Genomic DNA, 24,106 nt, shown 5'->3' on the forward strand with positions numbered 1-24,106 from the left:
GACTGCCATGTCCTACCAGCTGCTTGGCTCTGCTGATCTCTTGCCCACTGGGTAACAAGACCCGCCAGTGCAGACAGCACAGTGGTCTCGCATTACCCAGCAGAAAATTCCTTGGTCAGGAAGCAAAAAGAAGCTGCCAATATGGAATGGCTGAAGAATAGACCTATGAAAGTGATTGGGGAGTTAAAACAAACAGATTGCAGAGATCTTCAGGTGTCCTTTTGAAAATTATTTCTAGAAATCCATAGTAATGTGGAAGCAAAAGGGTGCAGGATTTCTTCTGGTGCAGTGACAGTGAAGTTAATCCCTAGGTCTTCCTTGAATAATTACTACATAAGCCTGTCTGATCCCACTCAGGCTCTGGAGTACAAAAGCTGTAGCTGTGAAGATCGATCCTTCATAACACAGAAAAGTCTTTTTGGGGAGTAATCCTACAGGCTGGAAGAAAGACTGGAAATGGAGTACCTCATTTCAGAGAAGTCCATCCACAGCTGTGTGGTAAAGCTAACTCGCTTTCCTGGCTCACTAGCCTTCCTTGTTGAGCCACTGTGGAAAGGACGAGGCCACCGTGTGAAATGGCCATAATTTCTCTGCATTCTAACAGGTGTTCATTTTGCCAGGGACCCATCTGCTTATCAGACCTCAGTACACTTATGTGCACAAATTCTTACTTTGTCAGTCTCAAATGGCATGAGGCCTTAACAGATGAGAAAAGTGTGTCGTTGCCCAAAGAAACCTATGGGCACGTGCAACAACAAAGCTATTTTACTACTAAAAGCATAGGTGCCAATGGACATATAGATACCTAATCAGATAAGCTGATTTTTCTCTTTTTTTTTTTTTTTTTTTTATGGTTGCATGTCTAAAGTCCACCTCACTCTGTGGGTGTCCACAGGTGGTCATACAGTCAGTTTGCTGGACAAGAAATTGCACCAGGCTCTCTTTGGCTCTTGGTTAACTTCCTAACGTTCTGCCCCTTTTAACTAGAGATTATATACTCTGTAAAGTAAGACCAGAACAAAATGGAGGTTCTGCCCTTCTTAGATACAAAGTCCTTGATGAATATGTCATCTCAGTGCTCTGTCATCAGTTCTGGTTCCTTGTCTGTTACAGAGACCAGGTCAAGGTCTCTGCCTTAATGTTGGAAGCTCACTGTTGGTACATCTAGCATAGGGGGTTGCCCCTATGCTACAAGCAGATCCTCCTACAGGTACATTCCACGGGAACTATGAACCTGTCAGAGGGAAGGGGAAGGCATGCAAGTGTGGGATGTAAACGTTACACATTCCCACAAGATAAAAATGTCAGCAGTCTTCACTGTTCTTAGAATGGTTTCATTTCTTCAACTCATCATTCCTTTGACTATCTCCTTAGGCCAATGCAATATGCAACCGTATGTTCTTATTTCCCACACAACACAATCACAAGCACATAAGCACACACAGCTGCCCAGCAGCTGTAACTCCAATCCTGTGACCTATGCAAGCCGTTTCTCCCACAGTGAAAAGGAAGGAAGACCTGGTACGAATCCTTTCCATTTTAAATACTTTTGCATCCTTTGGAGAAGAGGCTGAATAGCTGGTTTAGACAAATGTATGTCTAAATAAAACCTATATATCTCTATATGCATATAAACAGAGGAGAAAATAAGCACCATTCCAATATTTTAGTCAATGAAAACAACCTGTATATTCAGTTGTGGAGGACATGCATAAATGGTAATGTGGCCAAGGAAGAGAGCTGTACTTGCCTTAAGCTCCAGAAGCATTATGTACTTTAGGTAAGATCCCTCATTTGAAAGGAGAGAGGGATGAACACGAGCCATGAGCGCCATAAAACTGCAGCTGAAGTCATCCTTTAGTGCCTTGTAGGTTATGGCTAAAAGGTTACAGTATGTTAAGTGAAATATCAAGCTGAATTACTTCTAGCAGTGAAGCATTGCCCCACAGCCAGTGTGCGCTTCACTGCCCTCCCTGTTTCCCCCACCTCCATTTAATTCTTCTCCAAGTTTGGTCTTTATCTTCACATGACCCCCTCCAGCTGAGAGGGGAGGCAGTCAGTGCCCTATCTCTGTGGTTGTCACCATTGTTGTTTTTTTCTCCTTCAGTGAGCAATTAATAATCCTTCTCTCTGAGAGGAAAGCTGGCAGCTATGGTTTTCACCATGTTTTTTTAGCACACAAAGGAAGTTTAAGTTCTATTATACAGACAGAACAGATAAATAACAAAAACACTCTTGCCGCATCCTGCTACCAGTGCAAATTTAATAGCTTGAATTTACTAGATATTTTGGCTAGATCTTTAAGCTCAAAATTCTGTTTCTTGATTCTAGCTCTCCAGTACCTGTATGGTCAAGCAAAGATAGCACTGTTGATTCAGACAGAGAGATTTCATGAAAGCGACTAGCAATATCTTGCGTGATGGGGACCCTCACTTTATGGGAGCTTCTCCTGTGGTAGGGGAAGATGACCTTCAGTCAGCAAGAAGTGAGGTGGGAGACCTGCAGCTGGTGTAGTTCTTCTGGCAGTGCTCCTGGGGTTTGTTGCAGGCTGCAGCTGTCTTAGCCAGTTCCCATGAACTCATGAACTGTCATAATACATACAGAGAAGGTCTTAGTTTTCTTTTTTCTTTTGAGGCCTTTTGCTTGTGACCCATTCTCTTTCTCAATTACTCTGTGCATGAGCAAACCCTGCGTGAGTTAGATGTAGCATTCTTTTCAGTATACAGCTTGATGCTTTGTTCCTGGGGTCTGCCCATATTCACCACATCTGAAAAATCAGGCATTTATGTATCTAAGTATGGATTTAGATGTGCAGCTTAAGGAACTTATATTTAAAAATAAAGACCTGCTCCTCTTTAAACGGAGCTAATTCATTTGGATTATAGTTCTGTTCTGGTTAAAGTTAAGGTCAGATTTGATGATTAGCAGCAACAGTTTTGTTTTGGACAACCTACAGTCACAGCCTAAAATTCAATGTCTGTCTTTGGATATGTATAGGCCTTAAAAATGTGGAACTCATGTACTTGAGGACTGTCTTCCTGTATTTTCAGGTAGTTAATAAAGGTTGGACTTTACTTCATGGGGACATTGTAAGAGTCAAGTACTACAGACATCTCACATTCTCGAGATGCAGGTGCTAGAACAATGACAGATATTCATGAAAGAAAGTTAAAGAATGAAACAGTGAAAACCAAGAAAGTGACTATCCTTTAATAAAGTATATATTGAAGTGTTGGCCTAGATTTATTTGATAAAGTGTGAAGTATCATTTGATCTCATTTCCTACTGTTACAACTGTTTGCTGTAGCCAGAATAGAAGGCTTCTGTGTGGTTCTGGCCAAGTATTTATATGTGGACATTGCTTTCCTTAGTTCCAGTCCATTGCCAGACTTGTCATAGGGAAGCAAGGAAATTGCCATTCAAACAACTTTTACTAAAAACAACTAGTTAAGTAAGTCTTTGACAGAAACAAGAAGGTGAAGAGCATATATTAAAATACTTGCACGTACAGATTGATACCTTGAAGCTACTGTAATTGAGTACAGCTGAGCAGTTTGTTCTGTTCTCTAACAAAAACAGTTATTTCTGGCCAAAACTGAAAATTCCAGCATGTTCAGTTCACATTTATGCTACACATGTTACGGCACTGAGTGTTTGAAAATCCCATGTGAAAACTCTTTAAAATCACTAATGTATTGCCGCAGCTTATACGAGGTAGCTTGCAGAGGTTTTTTGTTACACAGAAACAGTATATTTCTAGCTTTACTAGTTCTAGTTTTACCAAAATCATACTTTAAGGGGAAAAGTCAGCTCTTCTGAAAATCTCACTAGATGCTGTAAAATGCAATAGACAGAAATGTCTATTTTCAGATTTTTATGTTCATTTCAGCCACCATCAGTCAAGTTTAAGAAAACCCTGCAACTTGTATTGCCTTGACATGGAAGCTTACTAACAGTCAAACCTTTTTTTCTCCAGCTGCAAACACATGTATTTAGTAAGTGCTGTGAAGAAAAAACTCTACTATAAAGTTAATGCACCAGCTGTGTAACACAGTCACAGGTTAAATTTTTCAAGGAGCTGGCATTTCAAGGCTCTATTGCATTCTGCTCTCCATTCAGACTTCTTTAAACAAACCTGCTCTGCATTTCACCTGTGACCTACCTGGCTGTGTGCCTTCTTGGGGCCAAATCTTAGCTATACCATGTTGGTATTGTGTAAACATTGTTAAGCCCATTGTTAAGCTTGTGTGACTCAAATTCACAGACATAGCAAGTAAATGCAATAGAAAATGAGGCTTAGGGTAATTTGGAGGACAAAAATACAATTTTCATGAAAATTTTGTTTCACTGGGATATACAACATGAAACACGAGCTTCTGTTATTTCTAATTTCTAATTCTGATTTTATCAGTACTAACAGTGCACACACACACACTGCCAGGTTCTGCCCTCTGGAAATGTAAGCCAGATAAATGAAACACAATATAAATTAAGAACAGAGTCCATGCCCCAAAGCCTTAACTGAAAATATTTTTTGTTGTAAATATTCTCACTTGTTACATGACACATTCTCAAACTAATTATGTTTTTTTTTACTTAATGAAGTTTGACAGTTTGTATCAGAAAGGGGAACAAAAGAAGAACACCTATAGAAACTCCCATTCATATTTCCTAAGTCTTAAATGGGAATTGTCAGTGTTCAAAAATAGACCTTATACTCTGTGATAATTTATCTTACAAAGAAAATGTATGAAACTCCACTTCTTGTGTCAATGCCCAGTATAAATCATGTTCTTCCCTCAGATGTGAATTTTGAGATGTGCTATTTGGATGATTTGTGACGATTATGATTTTTTCAGATATTAACTGTAAGAGTCTGTTCCCTGCTGGGAACAATTTTTATCTTCTTGGGTTCTCCAGACCTGACATTGTGACAGAGTATTAGACACAATTTCTCTAATTCAGCTGAGATGTAGCTGTAGTCTGTATTTCTCTCCTGGTATCACAAGTCACACCCAGTTATTATTGTTTAAAATTAACATTAATGAATATAATTTTGTGAGTACAACTGCTAAAATTGCCTGTGCATAGGATGCATAGATGCATAATGCACCTGTTCTGTCTCTCCATAGCAGTTAAGCTGATCCTACACTTACACAGCTCTAAGTTACCATTTTGGTTTCATCGGTGTCACATTGAGATAAAATATGAACAGCTGGCTACTTTCAATAGGCTTTGCAGGCAGTGCTGGGAAATAAAGATAACTCAATGGAAAGAATGTTTTCTCATGTTCGCCTAAACGGCGTTATTAAGAGGGCTAAAGAAGTAAGACTCCTCCATCTGTGTAACACATTCCATCAATTCATTTGTTGGGGGCGTCTGCTCACTTACTCTGACAGTTTTCCTCTGCAGCTAATTTCCTCTTTTTTATTTTATTTTTATTATATCAAAAAGGTCCTCTGTATTTCATATAGCATGTCTTGAGATTTTTCTTTTCTGACTACTGAAGAATAGTTTTTCCCTCATCGCGTTTTCCTTTACAGCAAGAAATGAGAGGGCCTTGTAAGTTTTAATTTACTGTTAGGAGAGAAAGAACTATTTATTCAGTAATTCTCTGGCTATCAGTATTGTAGGTTTTCCTCCACACCTGCAAATCCATGAGTGGCTGAAGAAGGGTTTGTGTGCATAAAAACTCAATCAGCTGGTTTAGCAAGAACTCCTTCCTCTCCCTACATGCCATGAATCGCACATGAGGGCAGCTATACTGATGGAAGCACACATGCATTTACAAGTACATGAATAAATTCCCAAGCTGGGGAAAGCAGCCCTGCTGCCCAGATATCTCTTATGGGTTTTGCTTAAAGAGAACCTTCTAAATTCTAGGGTCCTAGAAATGGAGACAATTCTTTGGCACCATCGTTTCAGATTTTCCCACAGAGCAGTGGTAATGTATGGCAAAGGAGCAGTGTTTCAGGCAGACTTGCCCCAGAAAGGATCCTACTGCTAGATTTCTACCAGTACAAAACGAGTTGAGCTCACTAACACTATGCTCCCATTGAATGGATGCAAGAAAACCCTAAAGTGTGGCTTACAAACCCCATTAATGGATTGCTTTGCTTTATGTACAGTGTATGTGAAGAGGCGATGATACCTTCTACTTGAAAATCAAGAAAAACTTTGAAAGAAGGGTTTTTTTTTACTTGAGGTAGCATAAGATACTGAGCTAGAAGGGGTTTTGTGGATCACTTTGTCCAGGCCACTGCCTTAACTCTAAATAATGTGGTTCCAACACTAGTTAACTTAATCTAAGAACTAATAGGATTTCATGGCCTCACTATTCTTGTTGAATGCCACCACGCTGAGGGCTAGAAATTCTTCTGATTTCTAGACTATATTGGTCATGGCCATCTTATGCCCATTTGTTCGCATGTCAGCACCATCTTTCATCATCAGTGGCCCTTCTCCACTGTTCAGCTCCTGACGTGTATAGACAGCATTCTTATTCCCTCTCAGCCTTTGTTGTGCTAGGCGAAACAACCCGGCTATTTTAGTCTCTTCTCATCAGATAGTTTTTCCATTCCTGTGATTATGTTGATTTCTTTTTCTACAATCTACAATGCAAATTAGGCTTTTTCAAGCACGGATGATCAAAGCTGCCCCAGATAAGCTCTCACTGGTGCTCTGTATAATGGCATGCATGCTTCTAATTTCAACCCCATTACTCAGTTTATCTTAGGATCATATCACATGGAGAGGGTAGGAAGGTCATAGTTATGATGTGATCAACTCACATACCAACATTTTTTCTCCCCTCTATTGTTTCTAGCCAATGTCTTTCATTTCTACCAGAAATCCCTGTCACTAGTTTCTATTACCTTATACTTTATGCTATAAGATTTCATCTCACTTCTATTATTCTAGTCCTCAAGGTCGTTAAATTCTCCCTGTGTGATATTCCAATCCTCCTCTACATTATCATTGAGCATTTTGTATGCTTCTTTTGCAAGAGGATAAAGGACATATATTAAATCTTCTTCCATGTACCTTTGTCTCTTCCTCATAAGCAAACTGAATTTCAGATCTTTGACTTCAATGTGTAATTCTTACTGTACAACATGCAGATGTAGAGCAAAAACACAGAGAAAAGCCAACATAGTTTGTCTGGGATGACTTTTCAATAGCAATGCATTTGTTATACTACCAAATGTGTTCAGTTCTTGATACTGTTCCAAGAAATACCAAATGTTCAAGGTTACTCCTGAATCAAAGGCAAACCATGATACACTGTAGAGTTGCATCATAGCTATATTTTTTTGATAGAAGTGAGAATTCTGTGTTGTTATTTGGAACAATTTAGCAAATCCATGTCTGAAATAATTGCTCAGATATCCATGCAGGTATCCCAAAGATAAACTTGCAACTTAAATAAGACTAAAGAATAATATTTTTGTCTAACTTCAATTTGTCATCCAGTACATATAGAGAAGAAACCCCTTTTTTTGTTCCAAATAGTTCTTGATTGTGTTTATGTAAAACCAACAAAGAAGCATTAATATAAAATAATCTCTAACTGTGGCATCTCATATTATCTACCAGGCTGCCTTACTGCATGGTACTGTGTGTTTCCAGACTGTCTACTTTCTAAATGCTGGCACATTTTAAACAGCATAATTAACAATGCAAACAATATAAGTGGAAAGGGTTTTGGTAGCGTGGTGTGTAGATCAAGGAGTGCCACACGTGCAAGTGAGTTGTGGCAACTATGAACATTTGCCATAATGAACTCCTTAATTAGTTCAGAGTATTTAGTCAGTGCAGGCAGTAAATTTGTGGTTTCATAGTATTACTAAAAGTTTTGTCTGGCATTTGGAAATGTAAAACAGCTGCAAGGTAATGGACATTCAGCCTCCTGGCATGTCACTGGGTGAACCCAGAAACAGTTTGATTTTTACACAGCTTGTAAAGGTCTTTGAATGTTGGGGTTTTTTAATAGTGCAAAACACTCTCTAGAAGCCTGTAAGGTAATCACTCCAGGGAAATGTTCAGATCTACAAATTTACATATGGAATTTCTATTGGAAGTAAATGAGAGTTCAACACCATTTATGCCTTTGAAAAGTTTCCCACTGGGAGATGATCTCAATGCCTTTCCTTCCGTGTCTTTCTAAGAAAATCCAGAATGTTCTACAAGGATCTGGATTGCACATTTCTAATCAGAGAGATGTGAATGAAGAAGTATTTGTAACAAAACATAAATGCAAAATCTCTACAGAAAGGTTTGGATCCATGTATCATGTAAGAGCCATCTTAAGAGGCAACAGTTTACTGACACTGTTCTTCTTGCCTTTTTTCATCAAAATATATATGAAGAATATGTAACTCTCTGATAATAAATACAGTGCTATTGTTTTGTACAATATATGCATAAAGGGTCTATTTTTAAATCTATATCAACTTGCATATTATTTTTAGTTCTTCCAGACAGTGGCAAACAGTATGATTTGTGTGTTTGCATGCAGTATGTTAGCTATTATCCATGCACAAAGGAAGAAATAGTTCCAGAGATGAATAAGTACAGTCCAAGGACTCAGTCTTGCAATGACATCTGAGCAAATTCAGGGTCTTCCAGAAGACCTTCTGGAGGATAGTAATGTAAGAATGTAAGCAAGAGTTGGTTAAGGCTCAAGGATAGTTCAAATGCAAAAGGATATTTGAAAAGTTTTTAAGACCTTCATTTGTAGCCGTGTTTTTTATGTACTCAAAAAAACTAAACTAAAAAAAATGATGAGTCAAAATTGAGCAGTTTATGTTTTATCAGAACACATATTAAGTTTGAAATACAAAGATGGAACTTGACGGGAGGTAAGCTCAGCTGAAATCCATCGAAATGTAGTATTTTGCACTTCATCTGTAATTTGCAAAATGAGAGAATTTGATTCAGTCACGATATTTATTTCAAGTTCTGTCTTCTCGTTCTCTTGCATTCGGATTACCTGTGCAATGCTGCCTTTCATGACCACTAATCTAAATAAATAATTTTCCATTTTATAGGTTCTCAACCTAGTACAGTCCTATGTCACGCTGAGAGTCCCCTTGTACGTCTCTTATGTTTTCCACTCTCCGGTGGGTGTAGGAGGCTGGCAGCATTTCGACCTACAGTCAGAGCTCCGGCTGACTTTTGTGTATGACACTGCCATCCTGTGGAAGGACGGGATCGGTAGCCCACCTGAAGCGGAGCTCCAAGGTGGGTGTTGGATTTCTTTGCATAGAACTCATGTTCTGTTACTAAGAGTATAATTTGCACACAGTAGGATAATTTTTCAATCATTCCAATACTAAAAAAAAAATATTATTATATCATTTATTATCAGCTGCAAACAATCTGTCATTTCCTAGCACTCACAGTCCTCTGCTGGGGTGTGTATGAAAACCAGGTAAAGTTGACATCAGTTCTTTTATTGCAAAGAAAGATAATTTTCTTGTTATGTTTGAAGTACACGTGAAAAAATTAACACATTTATTTCTACTCAGAACCTCAGGGTTCATCATGTATTCATATTCTGTTACCACACAAGATGTTTGCACTTTAATGAAATTAAATTGAAATGAAATTAAATAGAAATGAAATTAAACAAAATTATCTGTGATATCATTTTTTCTGGCCGTGAATGTACAGTTTCAGAAACTTTTGATATTTTGAAAACATTGTGAAACATTCAAAAGATACAGAAATATATAATAGGTATAATAGCCTGTCCTATGTGTTAGAATAGTAAACTGTGAAACATTCTTTAAATGTGATAGATACTGTCAAAAAATGTTTGTGACTATAATTAGTCAACAAAGCAAACTCTATCATTACAGAAGTTATCTTTGCAAAAAGTGAATTTATTTTTTTTTAAATAGTGATATACAGATGTCTGTGAAAGATTAAAATGTATGGTTACACCTATATGCCACTATGTTCTATTTATGCAAATTTAATTAGTATTTCCCAGCATTAAGCTCCAGGTGTTCCATATCTATCTCAACCTAAGGTAGAATACAGGCACCAGCTATAATTATGTATGTACACTTCCACTATTTCAGGACTACAGTGAACATAAAACCATTTTTTGTTTCTGCAAACTCTGTATCTGAACTGCAGAAGTCATTGCTACGCAGTTTCTGTCTTCATGTTAAGAGCAGGAAATGAGGAGTGGCAAGGGGAATCTACAGTGCATGAAGAATGAAGCACATGTCATGCCGTGCCTAAAGAATAAGCCACATGCCACAAATCATATGATGTACTAGTCACAGAATAACAACCAGATCTAATCCTCAGTCTCAGCAGTTATGTGACGCATCTATGCCACCATTTTCCCGTCTTTGATGCTTTAATTTTTTATTTCTCTGTTTAAGAAGCTGATGGCCAGGCCTTTGGAGATGCTGAACATTGGCAGCTCCCTTTGAAAACAGCCAACACAAAACACATGATAAACACAGTGAGGTAGTGGAGGGTAGACCCCCAACATATCCCAGTCTGATTTGGGCAGTATTTTCTCACTCCACAGCCTTGCACAATGACCAGCTGTTTTTCTGGGCAGGGAGGGGTTAACAAGTTTCCAGTTTATTTCCACACCTCTGGATACATATTATTGTTCTACATAAATTCTACCTAAAACTGTAAAGCAGTCAAGGTCTTCTAAAGCCGTAATTCATACATATATGCATATTTCTAATGTACCAATAAATGATTGGTACAGGTGATTTTGTACAGGTGGTATACATTCACATTAGTGACTGTGTTATGTTTCCGAAACATTCATGGAGGAACATTCCTTTTTCCTTCTTGCTCCTGGCAAGCAGAATGTGGCACATCACTGGCTCTCTGTAAGGGAGCACTGGAGGAAATGCCTGAACTCTGAAGCTTTGCAGAACTCTAGAGAAAAAGGGACTTGGCTGCAAGCTACAGCAATAAACTACTTCTGACATATAAACAAGACCTTGTAACCTGAAATTAGGAAACATTAGCCCAGTGTTTTGGGCCAGATTCATGCTAGAAATCGCCAGCAATGCAAAGCCTGTCAGAATGAGTTTCACAGATTCAAGAACCCTCAAGCAGATTGCCATGGAAGCCACAACCAACAGCTACAACTAAATGCTGGTGGGTGCTGCCTTAGGACAAGAGATAGGGAGGCACCGATAAAGAGTATCTCTGAAGCAGCTTTCATTAGTAGGAGTCAGCTTGAATACCTGGTGAAAACAAAACTATTCTTCCTTCTCTAGAACCCCCTGGCAGGTGACCATGCTGTTGCCTGAACACAAGCACAGACTGTGCTGTGGACTTCCCTCAGAGTGGCTGTGTGGGTCCGTGATAACATGTAAAACCATGACTTTACAGGGAAGTTCTGTACATGCTTTGGAAATCTGAAGCATTGTGAAAACTCCAGGCCCCACTGTGTAAATTCTTGTTTGAGAAAAATCTTGAGTCAACCCAAAAGGTACCAGCAGGCCGCCTCCCAAACAACTGACATGACAAGGGAAAATGAAAGAGTGGGGCTAGTGTTTCATAGGAGTGTGATTTATTTGTCGTCTGCAAGTGGAATAAACCTTGTGAATTGGCTTCTGCTACCAGGTTCCCTGTACCCAACCAGCATGCGTATTAGTGACGAGGGGCGCTTGGTTGTCAACTTCAAGACTGAAGCCCGGTTTCATGGTCTGTTTGTGATGTCCCATCCTGGTAAGCTTAATCTACACTTTAGCAGTACTATAAAAACGAAGACACTCCTCCCAAATTTTGTACTATTCATTTTTCTTATTTCTGCTACTGATACCTGAATTTTTTTATGTACTGCGCTCTTCAGTAAGGATTTTTCCTCTACTTGGGATTTCTTACTTCTCATTGATGACTGTATTCAGATTGGCAAATTTAATGAAATATGCATGAGTCTGATGGAAAGCAGACAGTTACACTTGATCAAGAGCCTGATTTATGAAAGATGAAGATCTAGGCCATTCTGTCCACTAGGGATGTATAAATATGGTTTTAATCCAAAAGCTATGATTAGCTATTTATTTATGTTGCTGTAGGAATTTAGCATTAAAATTTCTTTTCTAACTTGAAGCCTTTCTAGGTTATTTAAACCTTTTGCGGAGAGTAAGAAAAGGTCTTGTATGAGCATTGTATTACTCTGTTAATTAAACATTCTCACGGCCATTCAGTTAGTCATTGCTGAGGACCTGGTCCTGAAACTTAATCTGTTTAAAACCCACTGCCTTTCTTCAGAATAATCACAGGTGTAAGACTCTGTCTACAGACATAAATCTGAGCATGAATACCAGCCATGGAAAAGATTATCTAACTAAATTAAATCTGCTGAACAATAATGAGAAGGGAAAAAAATTTTAAGAAGTCTCTTCTGGTTTAACTCAGTTTTATTAACCTATAAAACTCCCTCGTATTGCTTCTACTTTTAATCAGCTATCCTCTAGCATGTTAGGTTTTGCCTATCAGGCAGAGCCAAAAGAGTTGCATTGCTAAAAGAAATTATTTTGTGTTCCCTGGGCTGACATTCCAAGTTTAAAACAGGAGGGATTATAGATCTTTGCCACTCTCACTGTTTTGCCTGTCTGTTAAATTTAATCTTCATACAGTTCTGGTTGTTAGCCCAAAAGCAACTGTTTAATAGACACTTGAACAAGAATCAAGGGGCCCCAGCTGTGTTGACTGTAATTGATTCTGGTTGATTTTCAGTTAATAAACCCCAGTGCTCTGTAAAGATATTAACATCAACTATGGCATTATGGTTTATGAATTACTGGGAATGTTTTTCAGGCTCTGAGAGTTTGCAGGGAAACACTAGAGGTGACAAATCTGTCTCTTGTCATGTTTCTAGCTTCATCTCTAACTTCCATGGTTATGTCAGCTGATCACCCAGGCCTGACATTTAGCCTCGGCCTCATCCGAAGCGAGCCAACATACAACCAGCCAGTACAGCAGTGGAGCTTTGTTTCAGATTTTGCGGTAAAACCTCAGCCTTCACTGTCTTCTGTTGCCCCAGCTTGTTAGTTAGGATGTTGGTGGAACACCTCTCTCTCTCTTCAGGTTCGAGACTATTCTGGAACATACACTGTGAAGCTGATAGCTTGTACCACTGCTCCACATCAGGAGTACAGCCTACCAGTGATCTGCAGTCCTAGAGAGCCAATCACATTTGATCTGGATATCCGATTCCAGCAGGTACCACCCCAACGATACCTTCATCATGTTTGCTTTTTAGTTTGATTCCCAAATTGCCTTTGTTGGTCTTGTAATGATAGCGCTAGAAACTGAATTGACTTGCTTATAAATAAACCATTTCCTAAATTGGTGGGATAGCACATACTCCTTTCCTGCTATTTAACCAGTTTTACCCAGCTGGGAAAGGCTGATGTAGGAGCACAAATGGTTTTTTGTCCTCAATGCATGGCCAATCTTTGGTAGCCAATAGGAAGCTCATTGACATTCGTTTGGGGGATAGTTACCGTGATATGAACTAACCTTTGTGAATTCTTTACTTGTCTGTTGGCTTTGGTATGAGATAGTTTTATCAGATAATTAGGAAAATATAAAACTATTATCAAAAGGTTTTCATCTGACACAAAGATCAGATCTAGGTCTCTGGTATTAAAAACGGGACGTCCAGAGGAAGATTCAATTCAGTCCTAAGGTAGGACTTCCTTCACCGACTATAGATGAAGTGTAGATAGCCAACACTGGTAAAATGCTTAGCTTTAAAACTCACAAAAGTGAATGAGACAAATCCCACCCATAGCAATATGGATCATATGGTAACATAGGAACAGGCAAACAGCATACCTTTCACAAAGCCCAGCTGTAAAGCTGTGTAGCTGGGAACAAAATATGGAGAAATGGACTCTGCTGTAGAAAGCATTGACTGAAAAAAATCTGGGGGTCATGTTGGATAGTTAACAGTACATAAACTGCCAGTTTACAGTGTTACCAAAAGGGCTAGCGTGACAGTGGGATGTGTAAGGAGGAAGTTACATCATTTTTGTTATTTGGAGCCAATACAACTAATACTGGAACAGTGTGGCTGTGGTTTCATGCTCATTAAAAGTATAGATGTATGTTATTAAATCATCTTACAGTATAAATCCGATCTGGAACAGTCAGGGATACACAATCACTTTTCTGTTGAATTAGCCAGAGTACACAGGGAATGTATGCAGTCTTTATGCTTTCATTTGGCATTATGCCAGCTATGGAAGAACAGATGATTCCTGATATGGCATTAAGTCCTGGCAAAGCAGAGAGATGATACGTGATCTGACATGAAACCTGCCTTCTCAGAGTTAACCAGCAAAACATTTTGAAAAAGTTTGAATGGAGAGGGTGAGGGGTATTTATACTAGTTCAGCACTTCAGCTTTTGTCTGGCATTTCTAATCTGCTTCTAGGAACTCTAAAGCAATTCACAGCAATGCTAAGCCACAGCTTGTGTCTGGTCCTAGTATGAACAAGATGTTGACAATTCAAAGAAAATTAAAAAGAGCTGCAAAAATCATTGCAAAATGGGCAAAGTAGCCTAGGGAGAGACCTAACTGTTACCTTGAAGAAGCCTATGACTAAGAACTAAGAACTATGACTAAGACTAAGAACTGCCTTGGAATAAATAAATGAATACTATAGGGCTCATTATATCAGATAAAGCTTTAATAATACAGTATATGCAGGTTTCAGGTACATCAATTCAAAATAGGGATAAGGTGCAAAATTGCAACAGTGTCAGCGTCACCAAGGACTGTGGACAGTTAGTCCCCCATCACCAGCAATTTTCAAACCAAGACTAACTCTTTTTCTTGAGATGCTCATAGAAAAAGGAAATCAGGAAATTCTGTGGCCCCCGATATTGTTCCCTTTGATCATAGATTAAACGACTATGCGGATTTAAAGCAGGTCCCAAAAAAGCAGCAATTAGCAGCAGTACAGTACCATAAATCCAGTAGGCAGCACTTTACCTCTAAGATTTTCTAGTCATTCTGCAAAACTGAATAAGCATTGGTATCCATTGTTTTAGAAATAAGAAACAAAAGACAGAGAAGTGAGCATGAAAGGTCAGACAGTGACACTGGTCCTTAGACTAGGAAACACCTGATACCTTGCACAAGCCCACTGCATCCAGTCCTGGGGTTCCCAGTGCAAGAAAGACACAGACCTATTAGAGTGGGTCCAGAGAAGGGCCACAAAATGGTCAGAAGGCTGGAACACCTCTCCTATGAAGAAAGGCTGAGAGAGTTGGGGTTGTTCAGCCTGAAGAGGAGAATGAACCAAGGAGACCTTACTGCAGTCTCCCAATATATAGAGGGCTTATAAGAAAGACAGAGAGAGACTTTTTACCAAGGGCTGTCGTGACAGGACAAGGGGCAACTGAAAGAGGGTAGATTTAGACAAGATATAAGGAAGAAATTTTTTACAATGAAGATGGTGAGACACTGGAACAAGTTGCTGAGAGACGTTGTGGATGTCCCCTCCCTAGAAATGTTCAAGGCCAGGTTGGATGGGACTTTTAGCAGCCTAATCTAGTGGAAGATGTCCCTGCCCATGGCAGGGGGGTTGGGCTAGATGATCTTTAAAGGTGCCCTCCAACCCAAACCATTCTATGATTCTATGAAGTCAGTGAGTGCAGGTGTCAGAACTGGACCAAAATCACTTTGACTGTAAAGTCTAATGATGAAATGATAGGGCAGGACAGGAGTTGTTTCTCCTCATTCTTAGTCTAGCGCTCCAGCTGCTGTACTGAATTATCTTCTTGGGCTTTTTAATATGACATTTTTCATTTTCTTGGAAACTTTTTGTTCTAATTTCCTTCACAATTGTTGTCACTGTTCATGAGAGAGGGACCATCTTAAGAATCAAACATCAGGAAGACAATAAATTTGGTGTCTCCCCTCTGGAGATTTGGTTCAACATTTCCTTCTTTAACATGTATCTGCCCATCTCCCTTTTCCTCTCTCTGTGGCCCCTGAAGATGGAAGCAGTTAGCCTGAGGATTGTATTACCACTGTCTCACTCTGGGATTTTCTGAACATGAACAGCATTCAACCTCCAAGCTCTGCTTTATCCCAGTCCTTTCAGCATCTCCTTTCTTTAAATGCTCATGACTATTTCCTGACAGAAGCACTTCCATAATCAGGATACTTGCTGTCCTGGGATGGACCAATCTCAAGAGCTCTCTGCTTCTTGAGGTACCAAGTATCTCATGGGCTTTGGTCCCATGGAGGTAGGGATGTCTACCGTCAGTGATCTGCATTGTCCTCAAATCACCCATATGCAGAGTGGATGAGCATGGCAAGCAGACAGAATAAATTGGCAGTACTCTTCTCACCCATCAGATCCTCACAGATTATTTTTTTAAGACCTCTTGTTTAAAATGCCTCAAATGCACATGAAAATAATTACATTTAAACTACTATCATAAATAACAGCTATGTGTCAGCCACTGGCAGTAGTACTGAGACTTACATGTAAAACTGAAATAAAAATAGTAATTTAAAATAGGATGGCTAAGAGATATATTCATAGCTATATGCATAGTATTTACCCAGGCCATTGCTCTTGCCATTGTTGTAAACTGTGTGGCTGAATTCCAGTGCCTTTACCTGAATAAACACTTCTTGTTTCCTATTTAGTGGACATTTACTCTGCCCAGGAAGAGCTTGATGAGGCCATGCTTGATTCTCTTTCAGAACCACAGCTGGAAACCAGTTGTGCCAGTCAGGTATTTGAAGCTGTGGGACTGCAATCCAATAGCCTGAATCCCAGGCATTTAGAAGGAAGCATTCCAAGAGAATGGAAATTATTTTTTTAAATTATTATTTCTGTGAAAAGGCTATGGGGGTAGGGTTCCTCTTTCTGAAGAGTAGCAGTGGGTGTATAAAAATATTTCAGCTATACATTCTTCTTGCCAAATCCTGTTGCTTTGATAGTTTTGGGACTCTGTTGTGAAAAAGGGATTTGAAGAAGAATAAATGTGTCAGCTGTATAACTTGCAGCAGTAGTTTCTGTTGATATTAGTATATCTCATTCCATCAGCCCCTTGTCCATGAGCCAGCAAGAATGTTTTCTTTTCTGGTTTCCTTCCTTCCTTTCCACACACATATACATATATATAAATAAATATACATATATATGTTAGCATTTTTTTATTTGTTTAGTGGCCTCTTGCTCTTTTTTTTTTTTTTTTTTTTTTAATGTGTGCATCTTCCATGTTGTTTCCTCAGGTACACTGCGTCTTTTTGAACTTTGAGCTCTCCCCAGTTCTTCTGTTCACTATATACTTTCCCTTTTAGTTTGCCTTTCCCTATATAGTTTGCCTTTCCCTGTATAGTTTGCCTTCTAACTTAAGTTATATGGCCCAATGAGAACTGCTGCTGATAGTATTGATTTATTTTATTCTTGTAATGTAATCGAGGAAGAACCATAGATAACTATGTCAAATATATAAAGATAAATATTAGCATAAAAAGGTGTTCGAATGGTTTGGTGCATTTTCACATGCATGATCGGATATCCTGCAGCATATCAGAAGAACTGATACTTGCAAATACTTGCAAATAAATCCTCAGCAATGTGTATTTTTAAAATAATTGACAGAGGATCAGAAGCAGAGGTGGGACTTAGGTGTAAGAACAAAAATGGGACAGAGAAAACAGTCTGTGATGAGTCAGAGGGAGAGAAGTTATTGAGGGACATATTTTCCTCATGTTACCCCCACACGTAAGTTGCCTTGGGCACCTCCTTGGCTGAGATTTGGAAAAATGTGGTGGGAAGAAACTAACCTAGAATCCTATCAAATATGACAGAGGCAGGTAACCCACAGGTTGTATGCGTGTAAAATATATATGCCTAGTACAATGAAATCTTTTGGGTTAAACTGTATTATTGCATGTAGATATGCAGAGCTGTTAAATAATGTACATTGGTAGAAGATCACGCTGTATTTTAAGAGTCATTAAAGAATACTTGTTGAAGAGCCTTATGCTGTTGTGTTTTAGGTCAGCGACCCAGTGGCAGCTGAGTTCAGCTTGAACACCCAGATGTTCCTCCTCTCCAAAAAGGCACTGTGGCTATCCGATGGCTCAATGGGCTTTGGGCAAGAAAGTGATGTTGCTTTCTCAGAAGGTATAATTGTGCACAGATCATGCACATTTAATATGTGTTCCACACTATCAGGATCCTGTTTCAGTCAAAACAAGACAGGAGTAAGGATTTGGGCTTGCTGCTTGTGTTCTTTTGCATTTGCCTTTCCTACCTGGAGGTTTAATCAGAGATGTTGGCCAATCTGCACTGAAACTGTTATGTCTGAGGGTTACAGTACCGGTGCCATCTCTTATAAGCTGAGCACTTTATAAATATTGGCTGATATTAAGAACATTCCTAGCTGATAAGTGAATATTACACAGTCTTTTTGTTGTGGGCGAGTGTCCTGGGTCTGACTGGGATGGAGTTAACTTTCTTAATAGCAGCCACTATGGTACCATGCTTTGCATCTGTGGCTAAAACAGTGCTGATAACATGCCAATGTTCTGGCTACTACTGAATAGTGCTTGCACAGCATCAAGGCTTTCTCCCTTCCCCCGGCCTCCACTGAGTAGGCTGGGAGTGGGAAGATTGATTCAACTGATACATCTGTCAGTGGACCTAAGCAGTCACTTCATTCCTCTGCTTTCCTCCTGTGCCTCTTTTGCCTATTTATTGGAGTGCCAGCACCGTGAATACATGACTGTCTTTTGTGATGTATTTGCACAGTCTCTTGAACAGTGGGTACCCAGTCTCTCTCTCTCAAAGTCTACAGTTGCTCTAAATTGTTGAAAAAGCAACACGACATTTCTCCATTCCTTCTCCAGATTCTCAACCTTCCTAACCACTTTCTGTCCTATGTATCTGACCACTGCGCACAGTATACTTTTGTTGCCTGCGTAGCAATGGCCCAGGTTATTTGTACAGGCCTGGCAAGCATGGCTTACCTTAAACATTATCAGACAACTGAAATGCAATTACACAGTAGGGAGCCAAGTCTCAGAAAATGTCTCTGTGACTTTTCATAATGTTCATTTCAGTTGTACGATATGCCAGTCTGACCAAGTATAAGTAAACTTTTATGCAGCCTGAACAGGATTCTACTGACGTAAAACAGAACATCTCTTCAACAAAGTGCATTATCAGGAGCCCAAAACCTACGCCCTGGTCTGGTGCAGAGTACATAATGTTTCTTTAAGTCACTTTTTGAATTAAGAGCCCAGTATGGCCCAGAATTAAAGCACCCCCTGAACTGGTTCAAGTTATAACCACAGCAAATGGCCTCCTACTGCTATTATGTGTCCCAGAGTTCATGGAAGAGTGTGCACTCTGATCAGGGTCTCTGACAACCCCCCTACAGAGGAAGCTGGGTAGCAAGGTGTCTTTGGATATAGTCACATTGCACTACGCTAAGGTTCTTGACTAGGCTTATTAACTTAGCCTCAGTACTGTGCCAAATGTTCCAGTGTAATAGGATGTGAACTGTGTGCGCTGTTTACAGGTGATATCATATACGGTCGGGTGATGGTGGATCCAGTGCAGAATTTGGGTGATTCCTTCTACTGTAGCATCGAGAAGGTTTTCCTGTGTACAGGAGCTGATGGATATGTACCTAAATATAATCCATCCAACACTGAATATGGGTGCCTTGCTGATTCTCCATCCCTTCTGTACAGGTTTAAGATTGTGGTAAGTGTTCTAATTCTGGAAGGATGCACATATGTATTTTTTTTCTAACTACTTTTTTATCCAAAATCCGCTGTTCTTTAAAATGTTCTCGATGGCACCAAATTTTTGAGTTGAGCTCCAGGCTAATGTGAACTGATGAACAGTATCTTACCTTTCTTCCCACATTTAGAGTTTGACCCAAGTTAGAATCCCAAGATTGGCTTTTTCTCTGTATTGTCTGTATTTATTGACCATAGAGGGAGTCTTAGGAGACATGCAAGTTAAGGATTGGAATTTGTTTCATCTTTATCCATCCAAAATTTAGTGTATAATGTAAAGTTAGTCATCCAGGTTGCCTCTGTAGTCAACAGGGAAAAAGAGAGACCTCTAAAACTGGCTTAGAATATCTGAGATGATTTCCCTTCTGAAAATAATTATAGAGGAAGCCTAGATGACTACAGACCTGATGCCCAACTTTTAGAGAGTTAACTAAGATTATTATCTAATTATCTAAACTATTTTATATGAATGTCTGTTAATAGAAATGAAAGGTAGCTTCTTTAAACTGGGAAATAGACTTCTAACTTTTATTTCAGACCACATTTATGTACCTTTTGTATTTTAGAAATGTAGCTATGGTTATTCTCTAGTGTTTCCCCCTTGTATTTCAAGAAAAAAGTCTTCAGGCAAGAGATTAAATAGAAGTTAGTACAAGTCAAATGTAACCACAACTGCTTCTCATGCCTTTTCTGTTGATATTACACTGGATTGTATAAAATAGCATGTGTAAATTACACAATTTATACATTGCGTATAAATATTAGAACTGTTTTTCTTAGAAGGAATGAATCTGTGTTTTACAAACTTTTTTTTTGCCTTCATGTAGGACAAAGCTCAGCCAGAGACGCAAGCCACAAGCTTTGGAAATGTGCTTTTTAATGCAAAACTTGCAATAGATGATCCTGAAGCAATTCCGTTAGTTAAACAGCCAGGCTCTGATGGATTTAAAGTAGACTCAACTCCTCTATTTCAGGTATGATTTCTGTAGCTTATTAGCAAGAGTACTGAACCAAGAAAGAAACACTTGCACAAGAAGTGTTGTTAACAGTAAGTCATATTGAAGCCAATAGAAAGATTTATTCTGATTCCAGTGACAGTCAAACAGGATTATAAATGTTCAAAAATTTCTAGATATAAAATTTGGGGCACTTACTAAAAGACTTCTGTGGGGATACTATGCTTTTCTTTTGCTTAATTCCACAGTCTAACCAGAAATGATACAAATTATTCTAAGAACTTGATAAGTTTCTTGTTACAAAGCATTGTTTTATTGCTTCCCATCTCACTTGTTAAAGACAAAAAATAAAAGAATCGTAAGCATTTATAGTGAACTTCATCAAAATCTAGTTGATACTCAGCATTTTCTGTGCAATTCTTTCCTTGCAACCTTGCACATTATGAAGTATCTAAGCACTGGAAAGTCTAGAAATTGACAACTAAAGGGTGCAACTACTTCTTAATGAAATATAAACCTTCAGCTGTGTGCATTGATCCCTTTGATTTATATAACCCAGCCAGGAATTGTCTCTTCAATATTTGTCTCTTTAGTATTTTCAAAACTACATGCAAAACTCAAGAGTATAAATTAGTAGAAAAAATATTGAGGAGACTTTAATCCTACTCCTGGACACTTCAGTATTAAAGGTCCCATTGTAAACAATGGAATATTTAAGAGAACAGCCTACTTGCCGGTATACAAAGGGTTTCATAATCTGCCCCCATGAAAGTGAAATCTCATTTTTTATACGAAGAATCCGTTTCCAATAATGCAGTGATTTTTGATCCTCATTCTGTCAAAAGAATGAGAGTATGAAGAAACAACAGTATATCCTGAGAAAGACTTGGAAAAACAAGAGTAAAATAGAAAATGCATTATTTCTCACGATAAGAGAACTTGGCTGCAACCACTGAAATTATCAGCCAGTAGCTTTAAGACAGTATTCAGACAATCCTACTGGATCTTATGGAGGCCAAATTTATTATGTATCCAGAAAAGACAAGACCAATTCAAGGAAGACAGCATCATCTCACACAGACTGCAGGGAATCACACAATCATAGAATGGTTGAGGTTGTCAGGGACCTCTGGAGATTGTCTGTTCCAACAACCTGCTTAAAGCAGGGTCACCTAGAGCAGGTTGCTCAGGACCACGTCCAGTTGGATTTTTAATATCTCCAAGGATGGAGACTCCACAGCCTCCCTGTTCCAATGTTCAACCATCTTCACAGTAAAAAATTGTTTTCTTATGTTAAGATGGAAATAGAGCGACTGCCAGGGCCTAGTCACCTGGCAGGTTGGGCCTGGAAGGTGCTCTTCTGTGGCCTGTCTACAGCTGAGGTTCTTTGTACGGCCATTGATACTAATAGTACCAAAAAAATGCCATGGCTATGGTTCTTCATCTGCACCTGACAGCCGTAGAGTCTGGTTGTGGAGAGGAATGGAGACTACCTGCTCTTAAAATTTTGGCAGAAAACATAACTCCTCTGGTGCACATTGGCACATAGTGGGGGGTTATCTGTGCATGATTTTGAAAGTATTTGTCCAGGGAATTGAATCAGAACAGTGATTGATTTCCTCTGTGTATAGTGCTGTCCAGATGGTGTATCTATGTGTTTAAATACAAAAAATCATGTCTTTCTAGGTGTCTTTGGGTAGGGAGTGGTATGTCCATACAATCTACACTGTACGTTCAAAAGAGAATGCTAACCGCGGAATTGGCAAAAGAAGCGTGGAGCACCAGTATCACTCACTCTTTAGTGGTGGGAGCCCAGGAGCATCCACACAGAGACGTCAGAAGAGGGGAGCTGAGCAGGACCCAGAACTTGCAAAAGACATTGGAGTAGAAAACAACCGAGGAACAAACATACAGCACATAGCACTAGATCGCACCAGCAAGAAACAGGCTCCTGAAAGGGAGGCTGCGGTCAATGGTATTCTCCCCAGGGAACTGAATAACCAAAGTGCAGGGGTCAGCATAGTTACAATCATTGGTGGAGCTGCTGCCATTTTCCTTGCCATCTGCTTAATTGCAATCATCATTTTGCTCCTAAAATGGAAACAAAATTCTGAGAAGAAGGAAGCCACAAAGGAGTCGGGCAGCAATGAACCAATGATGCTACCATATAATTACACCAGCGACAGTTCGGAGGTTTGATTCCAAGACCGCAGGATTCAAGCCAGAGTCTCCAGAGTGCCTCAAAAAAAACTTGAACTGCACTTTGTTAGCAGCAGATCATGGTGACTCATGAGGAATAAAGAGTTCATATGCTTCTAGGTGTACTTGAAATTTTTTATCCTGAACTCTTGCTGCCATTATCAACAATAGAATAATCCATACCAAATCTCCCACTTTGCACGAAAGGTAATCCTGACGTCCCTATATCATGCACTAATCTTAAGCAGCAATTCAAGGAATTGCATTATAAGGGAGAGATTTTTGTTTTGTTTTTGTATTTTCTGACATTTCAAAAAAGTAGAAGAAACTGTCCAAAGGTGCTATATATCCTGTCTGCAATAAGAGAGGAAATCTGTTTCTTTGGAAACACAGAATACTTGAGAGAGGAATTCTTACACTCTTGAGTGAAATTTTGTACTGTTTCTCACAAAGAACTCAATGTCTACAATTAGTCTGAAAGGTGATGAAATGCCTTAGGCATGAATCCTCCCTCCTATAAGCTTTTGACTTCACTTAAGCTATACCAGTGATTTATTTGGTTTTTTGGTTTTTTTTTTTTACTTATGTGTAACTGAACTTTTTCAAAAGACAGCTAGATTAGACAGCATAACGTTATAAACAGTTGCATGTCAAGGATGCAATACATACTCTTTTCTGCAAATTCTTATTCAGCTATTTAATCTGAGAATTTTTTTCCTTATTTATGTTTATACAAAGCCAAAGAATTGCAACAAATCCAGAAAGAATTTTGTTTTTCACAGAAACTGGACGCTTATGACCCCTTAAGTTTATAACGGATCACGGAAGTGTTGTAAGGTAAATTATATTTGTTAGTGCATATCCACTGCTGGGAAATGCAAGCATTAGTATTTCAGTACCTAGAGAAGATGATAGAGTTAGATTCAAACTGCAGAGGACAAGGTTCTGCCTGAACTGAGCCTAGGAATCATGATACTGAATCCAGCATGTGATTGTCAGTTGCCATATTAAATGGCAACAAAATGAAGAAGAAATTAACATTTGATTGAATCAAGTAGTATTTATTACTATAGAATCATAGCACATCTTGACAAACGTGCTGGGTCATTGTTGGGCATTTTTTAACAAGTGACTACTTTTGCAAGGGTAATTCTAATTTTCT

General features: G+C 39.0%; 1 protein-coding gene across 1 annotated transcript in view; it reads left to right on the forward strand.

The window, feature by feature from the left end:
- Positions 1 to 22,944, forward strand: part of FREM2 (FRAS1 related extracellular matrix 2) — a gene marked incomplete at both ends in the record, with an annotated part of 142,670 nt that extends 119,726 nt beyond the window's left edge. Inside the window, 8 exons of the mRNA XM_082337643.1 lie at positions 9,051 to 9,243; positions 11,617 to 11,721; positions 12,878 to 13,005; positions 13,087 to 13,221; positions 18,038 to 18,164; positions 19,564 to 19,751; positions 20,617 to 20,763; positions 22,432 to 22,944. Of these exons, the coding sequence (XP_082193769.1) occupies positions 9,051 to 9,243; positions 11,617 to 11,721; positions 12,878 to 13,005; positions 13,087 to 13,221; positions 18,038 to 18,164; positions 19,564 to 19,751; positions 20,617 to 20,763; positions 22,432 to 22,944 (1,536 nt within the window). The remainder of the gene's footprint in view (positions 1 to 9,050; positions 9,244 to 11,616; positions 11,722 to 12,877; positions 13,006 to 13,086; positions 13,222 to 18,037; positions 18,165 to 19,563; positions 19,752 to 20,616; positions 20,764 to 22,431) is intronic.
- Between the last annotated feature and the right edge of the window lie 1,162 nt (positions 22,945 to 24,106).

Source organism: Platalea leucorodia (genome assembly GCF_965183815.1).
Source record: "Platalea leucorodia genome assembly, chromosome: 2".
Taxonomy (NCBI): domain Eukaryota; kingdom Metazoa; phylum Chordata; class Aves; order Pelecaniformes; family Threskiornithidae; genus Platalea; species Platalea leucorodia.